The sequence below is a fragment of the Canis lupus genome, chromosome 2 (assembly GCF_048164855.1).
Source record: "Canis lupus baileyi chromosome 2, mCanLup2.hap1, whole genome shotgun sequence".
In the NCBI taxonomy this organism is placed as follows: Eukaryota; Metazoa; Chordata; class Mammalia; order Carnivora; family Canidae; genus Canis; species Canis lupus.
Window position 1 is genome coordinate 73,890,639 of NC_132839.1, and position 18,902 is coordinate 73,909,540.

At 35.0% G+C, this 18,902-nt stretch overlaps 2 protein-coding genes across 15 annotated transcripts in view; both read right to left on the bottom strand.

The window, feature by feature from the left end:
* Positions 1-735: 735 nt before the first annotated feature.
* N4BP2 (NEDD4 binding protein 2) overlaps positions 736-18,902 on the bottom strand; it is an 83,891-nt gene continuing 65,724 nt past the window's right edge. For 13 of the 14 annotated variants that reach the window (XR_012021412.1, XM_072806918.1, XM_072806924.1 and 10 more), the window contains 4 exons: positions 15,989-16,177; positions 14,855-15,023; positions 5,694-5,817; positions 736-4,395 (listed from right to left, as the gene is read on the bottom strand). Coding sequence is in view for 12 of the 14 variants with exons in the window: in XM_072806918.1 (XP_072663019.1) it covers positions 4,350-4,395; positions 5,694-5,817; positions 14,855-15,023; positions 15,989-16,177 (528 nt within the window). In the remaining 2 variants the exon portion in view is untranslated. Of the gene's footprint in view, positions 4,396-5,693; positions 5,818-14,854; positions 15,024-15,326; positions 15,478-15,988; positions 16,178-18,902 lie in introns of those variants that run through there. The other variant, XR_012021411.1, reaches the window with a different exon arrangement.
* Positions 5,825-8,520, bottom strand: LOC140621683 (U1 small nuclear ribonucleoprotein C-like). Its single transcript, XM_072806998.1, has one exon. It carries the CDS (start codon positions 6,622-6,624, stop codon positions 6,145-6,147), a length of 480 nt encoding a protein of 159 aa, XP_072663099.1. The 5' UTR covers positions 6,625-8,520; the 3' UTR covers positions 5,825-6,144.

Sequence of the window (18,902 nt, forward strand, 5' to 3'; positions counted from 1 at the left end):
AGTATAAATAACTATACACAGATAGTTGATGAGAATTATAAGATACCTTCAGGTAGAAACTCTATCTCAGACTGTATCCCCAGTAACAAGTACTCAATAAATATTTGTTGAAGAGATATTTTTAAGTTTTTGCCAAATGAGTGAATTATTCTGCTTTGGAGTGAATAAAGTTCAAAGGTCTTTAATATTAATTAAAGTATTACTTGAGTTTCTCAGAACCACAATTCCTAATTTTGCCATCAGTCCAAAGATACAAAGGTGTGAAAAGATAAACCTAGCTAATACATTTATCTGGTTCAAAAGTGGATCCCAATTTGCTATAACAAAATAATTTAAATAAGAATAAAAGCTGTGGTACAGAAATAAAATTTTTATGACCTTCTTCTTTCCCTTGAAATTACAAAGTTTTTTTTATGTGTATTTAAAAATGTCTTTTATGTATATATATATTTTTAAAGATTTCGTTTATTTATTCATGAGAGACAGAGAGAGAGAGAGAGAGGCAGAGACATAGGCAGAGGGAGAAGCAGGCTCCATGCAAGGAGCCCGAAGCAGGACTCAATCCCGGGCCTCCAGGATCACACCCTGGGCTGAAGGTGGCGCTAAACCACTGAGCCACACGGGTTGCTCATTTCTTTTCTTTTCTTTCTTTTTTTTTTTTTTAATAAAAGACATATTTTAATACTTAAACTACTAACCCTACCATATCAAATGAAGGATTTCCTCACACTGGACTGTGGCTAAAGTACTTTATTAAATTAAGTATGTAATTTGCAAATGGTTTCATAAGAAATTTTAAAAGCAAAGTTATAAAACATTTTCAATAAAAAAGTACAGAGTTAACAGCAAAATTACATTTTCTTTATAGTACAAATAAAAACATTTCATTTCTGATATACTGTCTGAAAATTTTATAATATATTCTCCAACAGATAGCTGCAATATTACATTTTAATGAGAAGTTTTGTGGTTAATTTCAATCATTTGTTAATAACAGGTTCATCATTTGGACCATAAAAGTCAACTGCTCAACTTTAAGGAAAATAATAAAGTCTGTCATTAGATAATGTTAAGTTACAAAAGGCTCTTCGGGATATCCATGTATTCCAGCCTTGCTTCTCTACTAAATTCTGTAGAGGCATTAAGTAATATGTAAACTTGAATTACATTTTAAAAATAAGCACCATTAACATACATTCTACATAAATTACTTTACCTTTGAAATGACACTTTTTTTGTACACACATTTTTACTATGTAAATAAAAATAAGCAATATTTAACCACTACACAGAAAATTACCAAACTTCACTTCATTGCACAATGGAAAAGCACTTAGAAAAAGCACTTGAAAAACAGCACAGATTTTTGTGTCTTTTTTTAATACATTTTGTCATTTTCTTAAATTGAGAGCAGTTAAAACATTGTCAGAGCAATTTCCTGAGTCTCAAGAGTTTCCAATTTCCAGCTCAGAAATAACCAATCTTGCTATTATAACGTCCTTTTTCTAAGCACACAAAACACTTGAATTTAAAAAGAGAAAGACCAAAATAAGGACTGGAAACAATCCAACAGAATTGTTTAGCTTTTCCTCTCAAAATGTGTTATAATACCAAAGACACTTTAAAAGTGTAAGTCCAAATTTCTACTACATAATATGTCCTATATTTAAAGGCCATAGAATTATAAATAGTATGAAAACACTAATAAATTGGGGGGAAAAAACTCAACTTGAAAATAATAGATATATGAACAGCCAATAAATCCAAGATAACATGCTTCCATGTCTCATGTTGAAGGAAGTAGATGATTTGAAAATACTGTTAAAGACACTCCTTTAAAAGAGAGAGAGAGAGAGAGAGAGAGAGAGACTCCTTAGTCTAACCCCCTTTCCCCTGTGGTTTCTACATTAGTTCTCTTTTTTTCTCCTGGTAGAAAAGAAGACTACTGAAAAGATGTAATTGTTACTAAGACCTTCCAAACTACAGAAGTGTTGTACTTTTAGAACACTGATACACTTGTGAAGAGCCATTCTAACGAGTCATCATGTATTAGCACAAATATACCAATACCTGAAAACTTTGATAACTGATAACTCCCTACAGTTTCTACTTTCGACATATAGGGTTTGGAATGAGCAAGAGAAGAATCTGATAATCCCCAAACTATGTTTACCTTTGGCATACAGAATTTAGAAATGGGCAAAACAAGAAAGGAGAAACTATAAAGTTTTCTTTCATAATTACATGTTGTTTAAACTCTGCTAGTCAGTCGGGCAGGAGGCAGTTTAGGATTAAACAACTTCATAAAAACACTTGAGATACTCAAAATTTGCCTACATACTATGAATGATGATTAAGAAAAAATACCCTAGGGCAGCCCGGGTGGCTCAGTGGTTTAGCACTGCCTTCAGCCCAGGGTCTGATACTGAACACCCGGGATCGAGTCCCATGTCAGGCTCCCTGCGTGGAGCCTGCTTCTCCCTCTGCCTGTGTCTCTGCCTCTCTCTGTCTCTGTGTGGGTCTCAAGAATAAATAAATAAGATCTTTAAAAAGAGAAAAAAATACCCTAGATTTACCAAAATAAAGCCTAAAATTAAGGTTGGTACAGCAAAAAACATAGTTTGTTTCATTTGGTTTCTGCCCACAAAATACCTCATCCCTTGTTCTTTTTGATTGCTCCCACATTAATCATAATTATAATAACAATGAAATAAATTTAGCTGAAGTGCACAAAAGTGAAGCTTTTTAAAACCGGGTGAAGAAATATGAAAACATGGAAAGTGAGTATGCAGCTGCACACACCTGAATAACTTCAGATTTAGCATTGTTATTCACATTTCTTAAATCATATTAATTTATACATAGAAATATTTTATTTCATTAACTATATTTTTATAGTAAGTTCTTGAACTGCTTTATTTTTAATGTATACAACACTTCTAGATATTATAAAAAGCATATGCTAAACTGTTGGATTTTTTTAACAAATTATTATCAAACAAGAATAATATTTCAATACCACTCACTGTTTCTAAATAATAAACATTTTTATTTTTGTGGAAATAAATTTAATGATACAGCTCTTTTAAAAGCATGCTTTCATGATATGTAAAAATGTGTTTTTGAGTTTTATTTTCATTAAAATGTCTGTTCTTTTGAGAAACCATTCTGTAATTCAGGATTCTTTCAGTAACAACTCAACCCTGTAATTCCTGATCCAAATGACTTTTAAGCTTATCAAAAAAGCAACATAACCATTTGTTAAATTACATATATTGGAAATATTCTCTATATCCAAAGTCAAATTTACTCAAACCATTGTTTCATATTGGAAAATTATACTTTACCACACTAAACTTGTGTAAATGAAATTATAATTGACATATTAACAAGACTTTTTATAGCTCACACAAAAAAGAAGTCAATGAAAGTATCCTTTCAGAAAGTTGGCTCATCTTAAAAACAAATGTAAAAATGTTTAAATTGTAAAGATTCCTTTTAAGATTATATCAAAAATGTTTTCTATATTTGTTTTAAATTAATAGGACTTTGACCTACTGCAGTTTAGAAATCATATGCCTCAAATATAAAATATAGTTCTTTAGTATCATCTTGAAAACCACTTACACAGCTCTAGAAGTTCAGTAAGACACCAATACTTGGTCGATACCTCACCATTTCTCCTTCTCTAAAAACTTTTCTGTCTACAGAAAGTATAAAAGTGTAATATAATCTCAGGCTCCAACTTTCCTCCTAGAAAATGCACACACACACGCAACATAAGGTAAGAGATCAAGATATATACAAAACAGAAGAAAGTGCAAAACGGCATGTCTTCCTTCCTGTAGAATATGGCAAAATGAAATGGTTTTTTGTAGTTAGTTTTGAAATCAAAAGTATTCAAGTGTTTTTTGTCAGATTTCCTTCTTCTTTTAATACAAGGCTTTGATGGGCATGAACCAGGTCTCAAAGCACTTTAAAAACCTCTCAAAGATGCCTTTAAAATTTTACTAAATGTTAAACAACAATTAATATAAAGGTAACATTTTCTGAGAAAGAATCAGAGCACTTCAAACTTTAAAACTGCAGCTGATAATTTTCTTAGACATTTTATAATCAATAAAAATTCTCTTTAATATTTTTAACAGACAACCTATTTGGCATTTGATTCAGTAAAAAATTAAACTTCTCTTGAATTCTGAAAAACATCATCATAATGTTTTTGTTACAACTGGACATTTCTAATAATAAACACATATTTACAGGAAATTGACTAAATTATCACAAATAAACTAATTTTAACCTACATACCTTCACACTCTAAATCAAGGATTTTTTTTTTTTTTTTTTTACTTTAGCATGACTTTCAAGCACCCTGGTTTAATTTCAGAGAACCTACAGAAATGAAAAAAAGAGTTATTTTAGGTAAAAATTTCAAACTGGTTAAGGAATATATCATGCATGTAATCAATTCCAAATGTCTTTGCTAAATGTAGTATTTACTATCAAAGTACTCTCCTTTTTAAGTCAATCATCCAGGACCATTATCTATGCTTATGGACCTTATAATCCATTGTAAAAATAAATAATCCTAAGGCTAGGGGTTACTCCTAACCTAGAAGTTATTTAAGACTTTTCAAAACTCTCAAGCCTGAATCTGACCTTCATGAAGAAGCGCATGCTGTATCAACGGTAAGATGATGTCTGCATTAAATTATTTTACTATTCATTGACCACTAAAAAGAAATCTCTAACATAATCAGTAAGTCTAATTGATCAGGCCATGATATGCTTCCAAGTCCCTCAGTGTGAAATTAAAAAACACTGGTCTCTACAAGAGATAATTAATACTAACAGGATAATGTTCTAGTCCTGAACTACTTCTTTTGTAATAGAAACTCTAAGATGTCATGTTTTCATGATCAGAATTAATGCTACCATTTTCTATAATGTAGCCAAACAACATTTTTTACATGGCATAAACAAAATATGCTATGCTAACTAAAATTAGAAGTTGGGGGGAGGTTGGTACCTAATTATAAACATCCTCAAGGAATCTATCCATCAACAGACCTTTATTCTTGGACTTTTCTTGTCATTTCCTGTTACTGACTTATAACCACTTAATGAAAAAGGACATTTCATGTTTATCAGCTAAGATCATTAATGGCACTTGACTTATGAAGATGTATAAATTACTACTGACTTCTGCTAAAGTTTAAAAAATCCAAATTATAATCATATTTTAGCAGAAACCTCCAATGCCTTCCAAAATCCACAAAGGAATGATAGTAACTTTAAACTGGTGTGTGTGTGTGTGTGTGTGTGTGTGTGTGTATACACACACACACACACACACACTGGTGATATATAATCTAATTATTTTAGATAACACATTATCAAAGAAATACAACTATACATACTTTCCATTAGATTTTAAATTTATGATAGAAATAGTTTTGTCAGGTAATTACTTCAAAAAGGAACAAATTTTTTCTTTCATTTCTAGTTTTCTGAACATCATAAATCCATCAGGGAATGTTATATCATAATTTAAGTATGAATCTGTGACTAAAATCAGATGGTTAAATTTAGTTGGCTATTTTAATAAATCATCTGAGCTCTCTCTCTCAAATTTTGTTTACTATCTGTATGGGCAATTGCCATGATCAATAAGAGAAATCTATACTCACCTGAAGCTATGGCTTGTGAGGTATTTAATGACGGCTGGTTTGATGCGTGCAACTCCTCCTTGGCTGTGGTTTCCTCTCCCCGTAATCACAGAGAGATAGGACTTACCACCATTCTGCTTAAATTCTGTTATAACAGGAATTGGAAGAGTTAAAATTCATTTATCTTACGTTCTCAATAGAAAACAAACTTTACTCAAACACATATGAAACTACTTTTTTTTTTTTAACTAAAACAGTTGGCAATTTTATTTTCACATTTCACAATACAAATGAAAATTTGTGCCTTTTTTTTGGTCCCACTACTCCCCTGCAAAAACTGTTCTCTGATAGGAAGGGGAAGCAAGTCTTCCTTGTCATGCTGTTAGAAAACACCCAGAGTCACAGCACCATGATCTCCTGGTGAAGTAGAATAAGTAATATAAAATGAATATAAAGAGGTTCCTATCTCTCCTTATCTGTCTGGTCGAGTCATTCCTGGCCAAGTGGGCACCATCTTGGGATGGGCAGGAGGTCTCATCATTGGGGGCCCAGGCATCATTGGCATGTGGCCTCCCATAGGTGGCCTCATTCCAGGAACAGGTCCCATTGGCATCATCCCAGGAGGAGGAGGGCCCATCATTGGCATCATGGGAGGGCCCCCAATATGGCGGGCCTGCATCATACCAGGGCAAGGAGGACCCGGGAGACTGGGGGGAGGTGGGATCATTGCTCCTGCAGGAGGAGGAGCAGAAAATGGAGTAGGAGGCATCTTTCCTTGTTGAAATGCAGTAGTTGTTTTGTTGATCAGGCTCTGAGTCTGTTCTTCCATCCATTTCTGATAGTAGTCTTTCACATTCTCTTTGTGTTTCCTACCACTGCAGTGTGTCTTTCTCACAGATGGAGATTCATGGGTGAGGTATGTGTCATAGTAGTCACAATAAAACTTAGGCATGTTGCTCTGCAGGCCATTGGCCACTCTGTCCCCGTGAAATTACTTTCATGGGGATTTAAAAATTTATAATTTCAAAAAGCCCCCAAAATTGATGTTTTTAAATGTAGGTTTCATCTATACTGTTTAAGTATGGCAACCTCAAAGCAACTCATCCACCTAAACACAAGTGAAATTTCTTCCCCTGTGGGGAAGGAGATTTCTGTGTGCTACCAGAACTTCTCTCTAAAGTAATGATAATGACAATAATAATATTAATGATATCTAACAATTATTATATACTTGGAGTCAGGCATTGCTTTAAGTAACTTATATTTATTAACAGAGAATCTTCACAATGACCCTTTTTTAATTACTCTCAAGCCAGCCAGCTTTGGTCTAATCTGAATAGCAGCTTTGCCACCAAATGACTGTGTGGTATGACCATGGACAAGTTACTTAGCCTATTTGTGCCTGTTTCCTTATCAGTAAAATGGGATATAGCCTTACTGTTAGAGATAATCAATTGTTAAGAAACTCTTCCAAGGGCACCAGGCTGGCTCAGTCAAAAGAGCATGTAACTCTTGACCTCAGTGTTGTGAGTTCGAGTCCTATATAGAGATTACTAAAAAGATAAATAAAACTTAAAAAAAAGAAGGGAGAAGAAACTCCTCCAAAGAGATGCTTTTTAAATATCAAATGAGCCTAGGCCTCTTATGAATACAGCTCCAGCTTTGGATATGACCGTGTGAAAAGTTATAACCCAAAGTTATAAACCAAGTGTATAAACCCAAAAAGTTGATAACAGCTGCAAAAAAATAACAAAAACACTGTTAAATAAGAGTTGACTTAATGAATTTAATAAATACTTGTTCCTCGGGATGCCCGGGTGGCTCTCTGTGGTTTAGCGTCTACCTTCGGCTCAGGGACGATCTCAGGGTTCTGGGGATCAAGTTCCGCATCCAAGTCCCTCCTCTGCCTATGTCTCTAACCTCTCTGTCTCTCATGAATGAATAAATAAAATCTCTTTTTAAAAAATGTGTTCCTCAGTTATAAAGAGCACAAGTTTTGACCTTTAGTGTAAAATACATATACACATAATATATTCTATATTCTGCTCATTAAGTTGCCCTGAGACTCCTACAGATCCACAGATACTTTTTCAAGTCTCATATCTCCCAGGTAACGTTTAGCCCAGAACTTTAAGAGGTATGTTGCTCTTGCATTTGTAATTCTTTCTTTGCTTAAGATCCCCATTTCTACTCTAGTCCATATCCATTACTTTAAGCAACATTTTGTTTAAAATTCAACTCTTCCTGAGTGCTGGCCACATAGGGTATTCACTTTGTAAAAAATCTTTATTCTATATAATTATTACTTGTACACTGTTCTTTATGGTTGTGCTATTAGAAGGTTTACTTAAAAGAACTCAGGACAGGACTCCTAGCTCAGTGGTTGAGCGTCTGCCTTTAGCTCAGGGCATGATCCTGGAGTCCCTGGATCAGGTCCCATATCGGGCTTCCTACATGATGGAGTCTGCTTCTCCCTCTGCCTATGTCTCTGCCTCTCCTTCTCTCTCTCTCATGAATAAATTAAATCTTTAAACAAACAAAAAACCTCAAATCTTATAAGTACACATAATTCACTCTCATCACTCTTTCACTGCTGTTCCCCTTATCAGTGAGGGCAGTCATTACCCATAATTCACTCTCATCACTCTTTCACTGCTGCTCCCCTTATCAGTGAGGGCAGTCATTTATATCACCTCCTTTTTAAATTCACTGCTCTGAAAATGTTCCACAGCTGAATCACATGCCTGAGATAAAGTAGCTGTTCAAAGGATGTTTGTTGAATGAATTAATGTGTATATTTAAAGGTTCCCAAATTTCAGGCTATTCTTAACATTTGTCACTTAAAAAAAAAACATTTAGGGGCTCCTGGATAACTCAGTAGGTTAAGCATCTGTCTTTGGCTCATGTCATGATCCCAGGGTCACAGGATCAAGCCCCAAGTTGTGTTCCCTGCTCAGTGGGGAGCCTGCTTCTATCTCTGTCTCTCCATCCTATTCTGTTCCCACTATCTCTCTCTCTCAAATAAATAAATAAAATCTTAAAAAAAACACTATTTAAACCATTTTCAATCCTAGCTCAGATTTATTTCACTTATAAATATTTTAGTACTTACTTCAAAAGGATAAGGACTTTTTTTAAAGATTTTATTTATTTATTCATGAGAGACTCATAGAGAGAAAGAGAGAGAGAGAGAAAAAGAGAGAGGCAGAGACACATGCAGAGGTAGAAGCAGGCTCCATGCAGTGAGCCCGACATGGGACTCGATCCCGGAACCCCAGTATCACACCCTGGGCCAAAGGCAGGCAGGCAGGCGCTCAACCCCTGAGCCACCCAAGGATTTCCCAGGATAAGGACTCTTTAAAAAAAAAAAAAAAAATCACAATGTCACCCATGCTGTATTTTAAAAACAGTTCCGTAATATCATGTTTCTAAAAATAGCTAAAAGTTTCCCTCAAAAAAAATGTTTTTACAGTGGTTTGCCTATATCGTGGTTGAAACAAGTTGACACACCACATTTGGTTGATATATTTCTGAAGTAATTTTTAATCTAAATGTTCCCACCACCCTGGGATTTTCTTTATGGTTTGTTGAAAATTTTGGATCGTTTATTTTTAGTCTGAATATTGTTGACTGTATCCTGATGGTGCCATTTAACCTGTTCCTCTGTTCCCTGTAAATCCCTATAAAGTAGGAAAATTGCAAAGATAGTGGTGATGCATATTCCATAAGGGTCAGATATATTTTTGTTTTCACCCCCAAGTTTGACAATCATCTTTTATAACTAAAAGCAACAGGGGAGCCCCAAATTTCCCCAGCATGTATTTCTATTCAACAATACTACCATCTGGTGGTGACTGAGAGCAACTACAGACTACCACAGGTGGCAACTCAGACAGGGCTAGGCCTGGCTTCAGAACAGGTTTGTATCTTGGGTCTGACCAAGTATCACCTTACACAAGTTATTTAACTTTTTTTTTCTTGTAATCTTTTTTTGAAATACAACTGATATACCATAAAGTTCATTTTTTTTAAATGTATGGTTCAGTGGTTTTTAGTATAGCACAATATTGTGCAACCATAAACACTAATTCCAGAACATTCTATCATCTCAGAAAAGTTCTATACTTATTAGCTGTCACTCCCCATTCCATACTTTATAGCCCCAGCAAGTACTAATGTACTTTCTGTTTCTATTGGTTTCTCTATTCTGAACATTTCACATGAATGATAATCATATAAAAAGTGGCCCTTTTGTACCTGGTTTCTTTCACAAAGCATGTTTACAAGGTTCATCCATGTTGTAGCATATTACCACTACTTCATTTCTTTTTCTGACCGACTAATATTCCATTGTATAGATACACCAAATTTTGTCCTTTCATCAGTTGCTGGATGGACATTTGGTTGTTTCCACTTTTAGGCTATTGTAAACATTCATGTACAAGTTTACGTATGAATGAATGATGTTTTCAATTGTCTGGTGTACATAACTAGTAGCAGAACATCTGGGTCATATGGTAACTCTATGTTTAAGCTTTTGAGGAATGCCAACCTTTTCCACCATGGCCGCACCATTTTACATTCTCACTTGCAACAAAAAGGGTTCCAATTATCCACATCTTTACTAACATTTATTATTTTACATTTTATTAAACTTTTAACTCATTAGTTTCCTCATCTATAAAATGAAAAGAATATCTACCCTTTATTTATTTATTTAGAAATTTTTGGGGGGTAATGAATGAAACTCAACAATGATGATTCAATAATTCCTGGCCATAAAAGACAGATTTTAATAATCAACTATACAATAAGCATTTTAGAAATACTGGGATACACAAAACTGCAAGAGGCTGTTAATGGGGAACCTGGACAGCAAGAAATGACAGTGTAGGTAAGTAGTCAGAAAAAGAGGAGTGGGTGCTTGGGTGGCTCAGTAAGGTAAGCATCTGCTTTTGGCTAGGGTCATGATCCCAGAGTCCTAGGACTGAGCCCCACACTGGGTTCTCTACTCAGTGAGGAGTCTGCTTCTCCCCCTGCCCCTCCCTCTGTCCCGCATGCTCTCTCTCTCAGATTTTTTAAAACTTTCAAAAAAAAAAAGGAGAAGGAGCAAAATACAAGATGAGAATGGGGAGTAGGAAAGGAAGAGACTATATAGAGATTTGGGAGTTTATGCTAAATGTAACACGGCAACCTTACTTTTGTATCACAATGCTAATTACTTTGTAACTATTTGTTCACTGTCATGTACCTTACTAGACAGCAAATTCCATAAAAATAGGGACCATGTTTCTTTAACTGCTCTATCCTTGATGCCTAGAAGATAATCAAATTTTTATTGAGTAAATTATTTATTCACCCTCTATAGACAGAATATTCTCTTATAATACTTCTATATAATAAGTTTTCTTTTCTCCAGATTAAATAATATATTTAAACTGCTTAGATTTTTAATTTTCTAATCTTTATTATTACTGTTTTCTAGATTTTCTCAAAGGTTTCCAAAATTCTATTTAAAAAAACACCAGGGGATAGAGAGCCTTTATCAAGGAATGTCTGCTAATAAATACAGAATGGGGCAGCCCAGGTAGCATAGTGGTTTAGCGCCTGCCTTCATCCCAGGGCATGATCCCGGAGACCGGGGATCGAGTCCCACATCGGGCTCCCTGTGGGGAGCTTGCTTCTCCCTCTGCCTGTGTTTCTGCCTCTCTCTCTCTCTCTCATGAATAAATGAATAAAATCTTTAAAAAACAATAATAATACCAATAATAAACACAGAATGCACACAAATTACAAAACACCATTATGTAACCACCAATATAATAACTGATTCATTCAAGGACCATCTAATATTACTGGTGATGCTAATGGATGCTAATATTACTAGGTGAAATACTAATGGATGCTAATATTACTAGGTGAAATACTGCAAGAAAACAATTATTCACACAGCTGCCAAGTATCAAATGCCAAAAACTACTAGTTAATTACAAAGAAAAAGGACATTTACATAGAGAAATCCATTTGATTTCTAGAGTTCCACCTTAGCTAAGAAATCAAACTTAAGGGAGACAGAACATAAAGACTCCTAACTCTGGGAAACGAACTGGGGGTGGTGGAAGGGGAGGAGGGCGGGGGGTGGGGGTGAGTGGCTGATGGGCAATGAGGGGGACACTTGATGGGATGAGCACTGGGTGTTATTCTGTATGTTGGTAAATTGAACATCAATAAAAATTATTTTATTAAAAAAAAAAGAAATCAAACTTAACACCAATAATGGGGCAAACTATGTGTGTGTGTGTGTGTGTGTGTATCTCGATGTGTTCACCAAGGATAACTCAATATCACCTATGTAATTTCACCAACAAAATTAACTGAATCTAATCATGAAGAAAGAATCAGACAAAACTATAGGTCAATCTACCAAAGGCTGGGAGTCTTCAAAAATGTGAACTACACAGAAGACAAAAATAGGCAGAGGAACTGTTCCTTTTTTTTTTTTTTTTTTTATTTATTTTTTTTTCTTTTTTTTTTTTTTTTTAAGTAATCTCTACACCCAATGTGGAGCTCGAACTCATGACCCTAAGATCGAGAGTCACATGCTCTACTGACTGAGCTAGTCAGGTACCCCAAACAATTTCTATACTCCTGAAGGATATGGGGCAATCAACTGGAACATGTGATGTCTGACCGGATCCTGCCTTAAAGGAGGAAAAAATGGCACAACTACATAAGACATTTCCATACAGCTGGAAAATGAATGTGGCCTGCGTATTAGACAATATTATTTTAACAATGTTAAATGACCTTAAAAGTGACAATGGTTCTGTGGTTATGTAGGAGAATGGATTTGTTCTCAAGAGATAAACATGTTGAGGTATTTAGAGGTAAAGTACCAAGATGTTTAATAACTTATTTTCAAATGCCTCAGCAAAAAGTAATTTTAAAGAAATTAAACAAATGTGGCCAAATGTTAACAAGGCATCGATCTAGGTAAAGGATATATGAATGTTTACTATATGATTATTTCAATTTCTCTATGGGTTCATAATTTTTAATACAAAAAGGCAGGGAAAAAGATAGCAATAAGAATATACATGGTGATATGCAAAATAAAGTTCACTGTAACATTATAACTAAATGTGAGAGAGGAATGGATACATTATGATGCACTCACAGAATACTATATAGCAGCTACAATTTTAAAAATCAGACCAGGGCAGCCCTGGTAGCTCAGTGGGTTTAGTGCCGCCTCCAGCCCAGGGCTTGATCCTGGAGACCCGGGATCGAGTCCCACATCAGGCTCCCTGGATGGAGCCTGCTTCTCCCTCTGCCTGTGTCTCTGCCTCTCTCTCTCTCTCTCTCTGTGTGTCTCTATGAATAAATAAAATGTTTAAATAAATAAATAAGTAAGTAAATAAATACATAAATAAATAAATGAAGTCAGACCATCAACAAGAGTATATCCTGAAAACCATATTGGGTAAAAATAAAGTTTGGTTTAAGATATAGTGTGAAACCACATATATTCACTTTTTAAAATGCACAAATGAAATACTATAGACTGATTATTGATGAATCTACCTATAGTAAAGGTACTTTAAAAACTAGGCAAGAACCAAACTGAAAGATTTTATTTCCACTAGAAAGAGAAGAAAGAGAAAATGATTGGGGAAAAAAGGGGGCATCTGAATGGCTCAGTTTGTAAAGCATGCCAACTCTTGGCCTCAGTTTGTGGGTTCAAGACCCACATTAGTGTAAAGATTATTTAAAAGTAAATAAAATAAAATCTTAAAAATACCTGGAAAAGAATACAAAGGGAAGAGTAAAAATAAAATATAAAGCATACATGGTAAAATGTTATTACTTGGATTCATGGGTACTTAGGTGTTTTATTCTATTACTGTAAACTTTTCAACATGGTTTTTATGATAAACAGATGAACTCCCAATCTCTATATCAATCATATTTAATCAAGTATTTAATTAATTACAAATGATATATGCTCAATTGACAAACCTGTATAAAGTATAGTACAAAGCCTCCCTATACGCATATTATATATATAATATTATATACGTATAAGTTAACCAGAAAAATATAGCTATCAGTGAGAGGGCAGGGTTATGGAGCTACGAGGTCATAGCCGAAGCATGGGACTCCATGTCTCCAAAATAAAATGGAAGATAAAGAAAAAGTCAACTGAGAATTCAAAAATACTCTAGTAAGGATAAAAGGAGATGACTTCTAGTATTGGAGTCTGGAGTAACTAAAGCAGATTGAATTTTTCTAAATGCTATCATCTGATAATGAAAAAGAAACAAGATACTTTAATGTATATGAAGTACATGATATTGGATGGAAAAAGATCCTCACCCAAAGCCCTGGGAATAAGAAGAACTTAGAGAAGAAGCAGGGGCCCTTCCTTGACCTGTGAAGACCAAATACAAGCAAAAGGGAAAAAGGGAGCACCTCCATAGTACAAACACTCAGAAAGCCTAACTTCTATAATAATTCTGTAAAACTATCACCTTATTTACTTCTGCATTTTATTAAATACCTATCAAACAACTGACATCTCATAAATATCTATTAGCTTCAGGATGCCTGGGTGGCTCAGCAGTTGAGCGTCTGCCTTTGGCTCAGGGTGTGACCCCAGAGTCCCAGGATCAAGTCCCATATCAGGCTTCCTGCATGGAGCCTGCTTCTCCCTCTGCCTATGTCTCTGTCTCTCTCTCTCTGTATCTCTCGCGAATAAATATATAAAAAAACCTTTTAAAAAACTATCGATTAGCTTTAATAAATGTCTACTGAACAGAGATGTAGGATATTCCTGAAAGGTTCCATTTCTAAGTCACACAGGATTCTCAGATTATACCATGCCCTCCCTTTAATAAATACAGCAAAGGAATACAAATATAACTGAAATAGGGAGTTACCTAACTAGAATTTAAATAAAAACTTCTGAAACAAACAAATATGAAATAGGAAAATAAAATGTTAATGACTATGTCAATGAGGATTCTTTTCCAAGAAGGTCCCCTTGCAGAGTGAGCCTAATACAAACATCTATAAATATGACACAGATATCCTGCAAATTCAGATTCTCCTGAATTGGCAAGTTTACTAATATAAACAAATACATATTCTATACTAAAAAGTTGTCATTACTACAGTCCTACCTTCAGTCTTCTGCTGTAAAACTGTCATCAAATGTTCTATAGCTTCATCCACATGCAGCCCATGGAGGTCTAAAACATTCTGTGGCAGCAGGGAGGCATTGACTTTCTCAAAGATCTCCACAGCAGCAAGGTGATTGGCTTCTTTCATCTTCTGCTCATGGAGACTACCCTTTTATTATAAACAGATCACCAGTAAAAACTTTTGGTATTTGCTACTTAGAAGGCAATAAGGAAACAAACAGTTCCCCAAATAAAAGGTAGAATAAAAAAAGGGAATAACATATCCAAAATTTTAAATAATGCAATGGGCTAATATGCAAGAATGCACCAAAATTTAGGTGAATTTTATTGAGTTAATAACATAGTTCTTAAAATACTAAATCATCATTTCTAATATATTTTCTGATCTAAAAAATCACTGAAGAGGAAGACTTAAACATCACCTATCTCAAGAAGGAATCCATCAGTTTACCTTTTGATAATCCTGGTCTCATTCCTTTCAACACCTTGTGGTTACCCCTGAAGCCTTTCCTCAAGGTATGTTACTGGGGCTCACAGGGTTATACCAGTTTGATACCTTTCTCCCCTCTATCAAAAAAGCAAGGCATTATGGAACCACAAAGCTAAAAAGGAAATCAGACAAGTTTCTTGTAATACCATGTCCAATGAGCCTGAGTCAAAATTTTACTTCCTTGAAAGACATTAATGTAACTTTTCCTGACCATAAAAGTGATACACTACTAAATATTCAAATATGACAGAAAGCACAAGTCCCCTGTAATTCTACCCGGAGATGGTCAAGATTAACATTCTGTTGTCTTTCCTTCAGAAAACCTGTATCTGTTTAGAAGCAGTGCTGACAGAATTTATCCTAAGGAAAATATGGACTGTCAGAATAAACTAATTCATGTAAGCCATAAATGCAAAAGAAACCATAGAAATTGAGCATTTCAAAGGAGAAGTAATTCTCAGAACCTTACATTGCTTATACATTAGGATATCTTATGTCCCTTATATAAGCTACATTCCCCAGATAACTTAATCTAGTACAATAAGAGTATTACCTGCTTTAGGACACTATTCATACATCATTAAGTGACAAAGAAAGAAACAGTAATCACTTTTCCTTTTTACCTGCTGGGCATAAAACGTGGCAACGTGTTTTTTCCCCATCCGATAAGCTTCTTTCGCTTTGCTGTAGCATTCCATCCTCTTCTGTTGGTGCAGAAAAGCCTCTGCCCTGTAGTCATTGTACTCTGGGTACTCAAAATCCTGGAAAGATGGTTCACTTGGTATATCTTCAGTGTCTTTCGATTTCTTTGCCTATAAGATGTTATAGAATAAATAAAATACAAAGAAAGTAAAAAAATACAGGCTTTTCCTTCAGAAAATGTGTATGAAAACTGTGGTCCACAATTTTTTACCTTTCTTCTCAGAAAACAGACTCTCCCAAAGTCTACCTAGTAAGTCATGCACTTAGCAACTACATTAACTTTTTCATGCTATAAGGTACCTCTTCTTTAGTCACTCTTATCTTAAAAGATGTTGAAAAGTTTTCTAAAATTATCAAAATATAATTAGGTCACAAAATCAAACCAAAAAAGAAAACACAAGATCTTCAAAGAATAAAACTCAATTAGCTAATGCAAAATTTTCCAAATTTTAGTTTGTAAACCTATAGAGTCTAGTCACTGAAAGTAGTAATGGTATATTTCAATTTATATGTTTTAAAAAACGATCAATAAAATAATTAAATAATATTCTTTTTAAAACATAAAGGCACGGGGATCCCTGGGTGGTGCAGCAGTTTGGCACCTGCCCACGGAGACCCGGGATCGAATCCCACGTCGGGCTCCCGGTGCATGGAGCCTGCTTCTCCCTCTGCCTGTGTCTCTGCCTCTCTCTCTCTGTGTCTCTCAAGAATAAATATTTAAAAAAAAAAAAAACTAATTAAGGAGTAAAATAAAGGTATCCGCATACTTCTAATTCATTATCAAAGTCAAAAATCTATAAATAGGGTTGTCTGAGTAGTTCAGTGAGTTAGGTGGCTGACCAGCTCAGGTTCTGGGATCAAGCCCAGTGTTGGGTTCTGCACTCAGTAAGGAGTCTGCTTTTCCCTCTCCCTCTGCCCCTCCACCTGTTCATTCTCTCTCTCAAATAAATAAAATCTTTTTTAAAAACCTGTAAATAACAATTGATTTATTTTTACAAAATACCCAATCTATTTTTTTAAAAAAGATTTTATTTATTTATTCATGAGACACAGAGAGAGGGGCAGAGACATAGGCAGAGGGAGAGGCAGGCTCCTCACAGGGAGTCCGATGTGGGACTCGATCCCCGGACCAGGGATCACACCCTGAGCCAAAGGCAGATGCTCAACCACTGAGCCACCCAGGCGTCCCAATACTCAATCTACTTTATGAAAGAACACAAGGCTCTCTCTCACATAATATTCATAGACCTACATCCTTATGTCATTCTCACCAGTACTTAATAACAAGCTTGTTTCATATTAATGTTTAAAATGTTTTTAAGATTTTATTTACTTATCCATGAGAGACAGAGAGAGAGAGAGGGGCAGAGACACAGACAGAGGGAGAAGCAGGCTCCACGCAGGGAGCCCAACACAGGACTCGATCCTGAGTCTCCAGGATCTCACCCTGGGCCGAAGGTGGCGTTAAAACACTGTGCTACCTGGGCTGCCCTATGTTTAAATTTCTATGAATATATGGTTTGCATCTCTAATAAAAATCAAAGATTTTGCAAGAAGAGGATAATGAAAATGCTTTCTATGACTTTTGAAAAGTCACAGTGCTTAACAGTATGAACATAAATATTTCCTAGCATTAGAGTCTCTGTTGGCGTTCAGACTAAAAAATGCAAATCACATTCGGTTCTCTGGGAAGAGATGCTTCATTTCTTATTCTTGAAAAAGAAAAACATAGTATATGAGAAATGCTTTCTCAAATAGCTACTCTCTTTCAAAATAAAATAAAACCATGATTTATTTCTATATCCATTTCATAGTGATGTGGTTTATTACTATAACACCATTAACAAGGGCCAAGTGAAATACACGCTTCTTGGGGTTGTGGTTGTGAGTTTGAGCCCCATGTTAGACATGTGGAGACTAGACTGACGAATGAATGAATGAATGAATGAATAAATAAATAAATAAGCTTAAAAAAAATCCAGCCATTTTCTCTATAGAAATTGGCAAGCTGATCCTAAATTCACATGGAACTGCAAAGGGACCAGAAGAAGCAAAACAATCTTAAGAAAAGACCATAGTTGGAAACTTATATTTCCTAATTCAAAACTTATTACAAAGCTACAATAATAAGGCAATGTGGTATTGATATGATGACAGACATACAGATCAATGGAACAGAACTGATAGTCTAGCAATAAATTTACAGTCAATTCATTTTTGACAAGGGTGCTAAAGAAAATTCAGAGGGGGAAAAACAGTTTTTGTAATAAGTAGTTCTGTGACAACAGGATATCCACATGCAAAAGTATGAACTTGGACTCCATCTTACACCATATTAACTCAAAATGGATCAAGGATCTAAATGTAAGCACTAAAATTATAAAATTTTAGAAAAAAAACAAAAACAAAACTCCAAAAAACATAACAAAAGACAATATAAAAAAAATTTCATGACCTCAGAAGGCAACATTTTTTTTTTTTTTTAAGATTTTATTTATTCATGAGAGACACACAAGAGAGGCAGAGAGAAGCAGTATCCATGCAGGGAGCCCAACGTGGGACTCGATCCTGGGTCTCTAGGATCACACCCTGGACTGAAGGCAGCGCTAAACTGCTGAGCCACCAGGGCTGCCCAAGGCAACAGTTTCTTAAATATGACACCAAAAGTACAAGTAACAAAAGATAAATTGCACATCATCAAAATTAAAACTTTTGTGCTTCAAATGAAAGACCTCATCAAACAAGTAAAAAGACTACCCTCAGAATGGAAGACAATTTTGCAAATCACGTATCTGACAAGGGACTTGTATCTAGAATATAAAAAGAACTACAAGT

Excerpts from the sequence above, each read along its gene's own strand:
- LOC140621683 (XM_072806998.1), bottom strand. The coding sequence starts at position 6,624 with ATGCCTAAGTTTTATTGTGACTACTATGACACATACCTCACCCATGAA.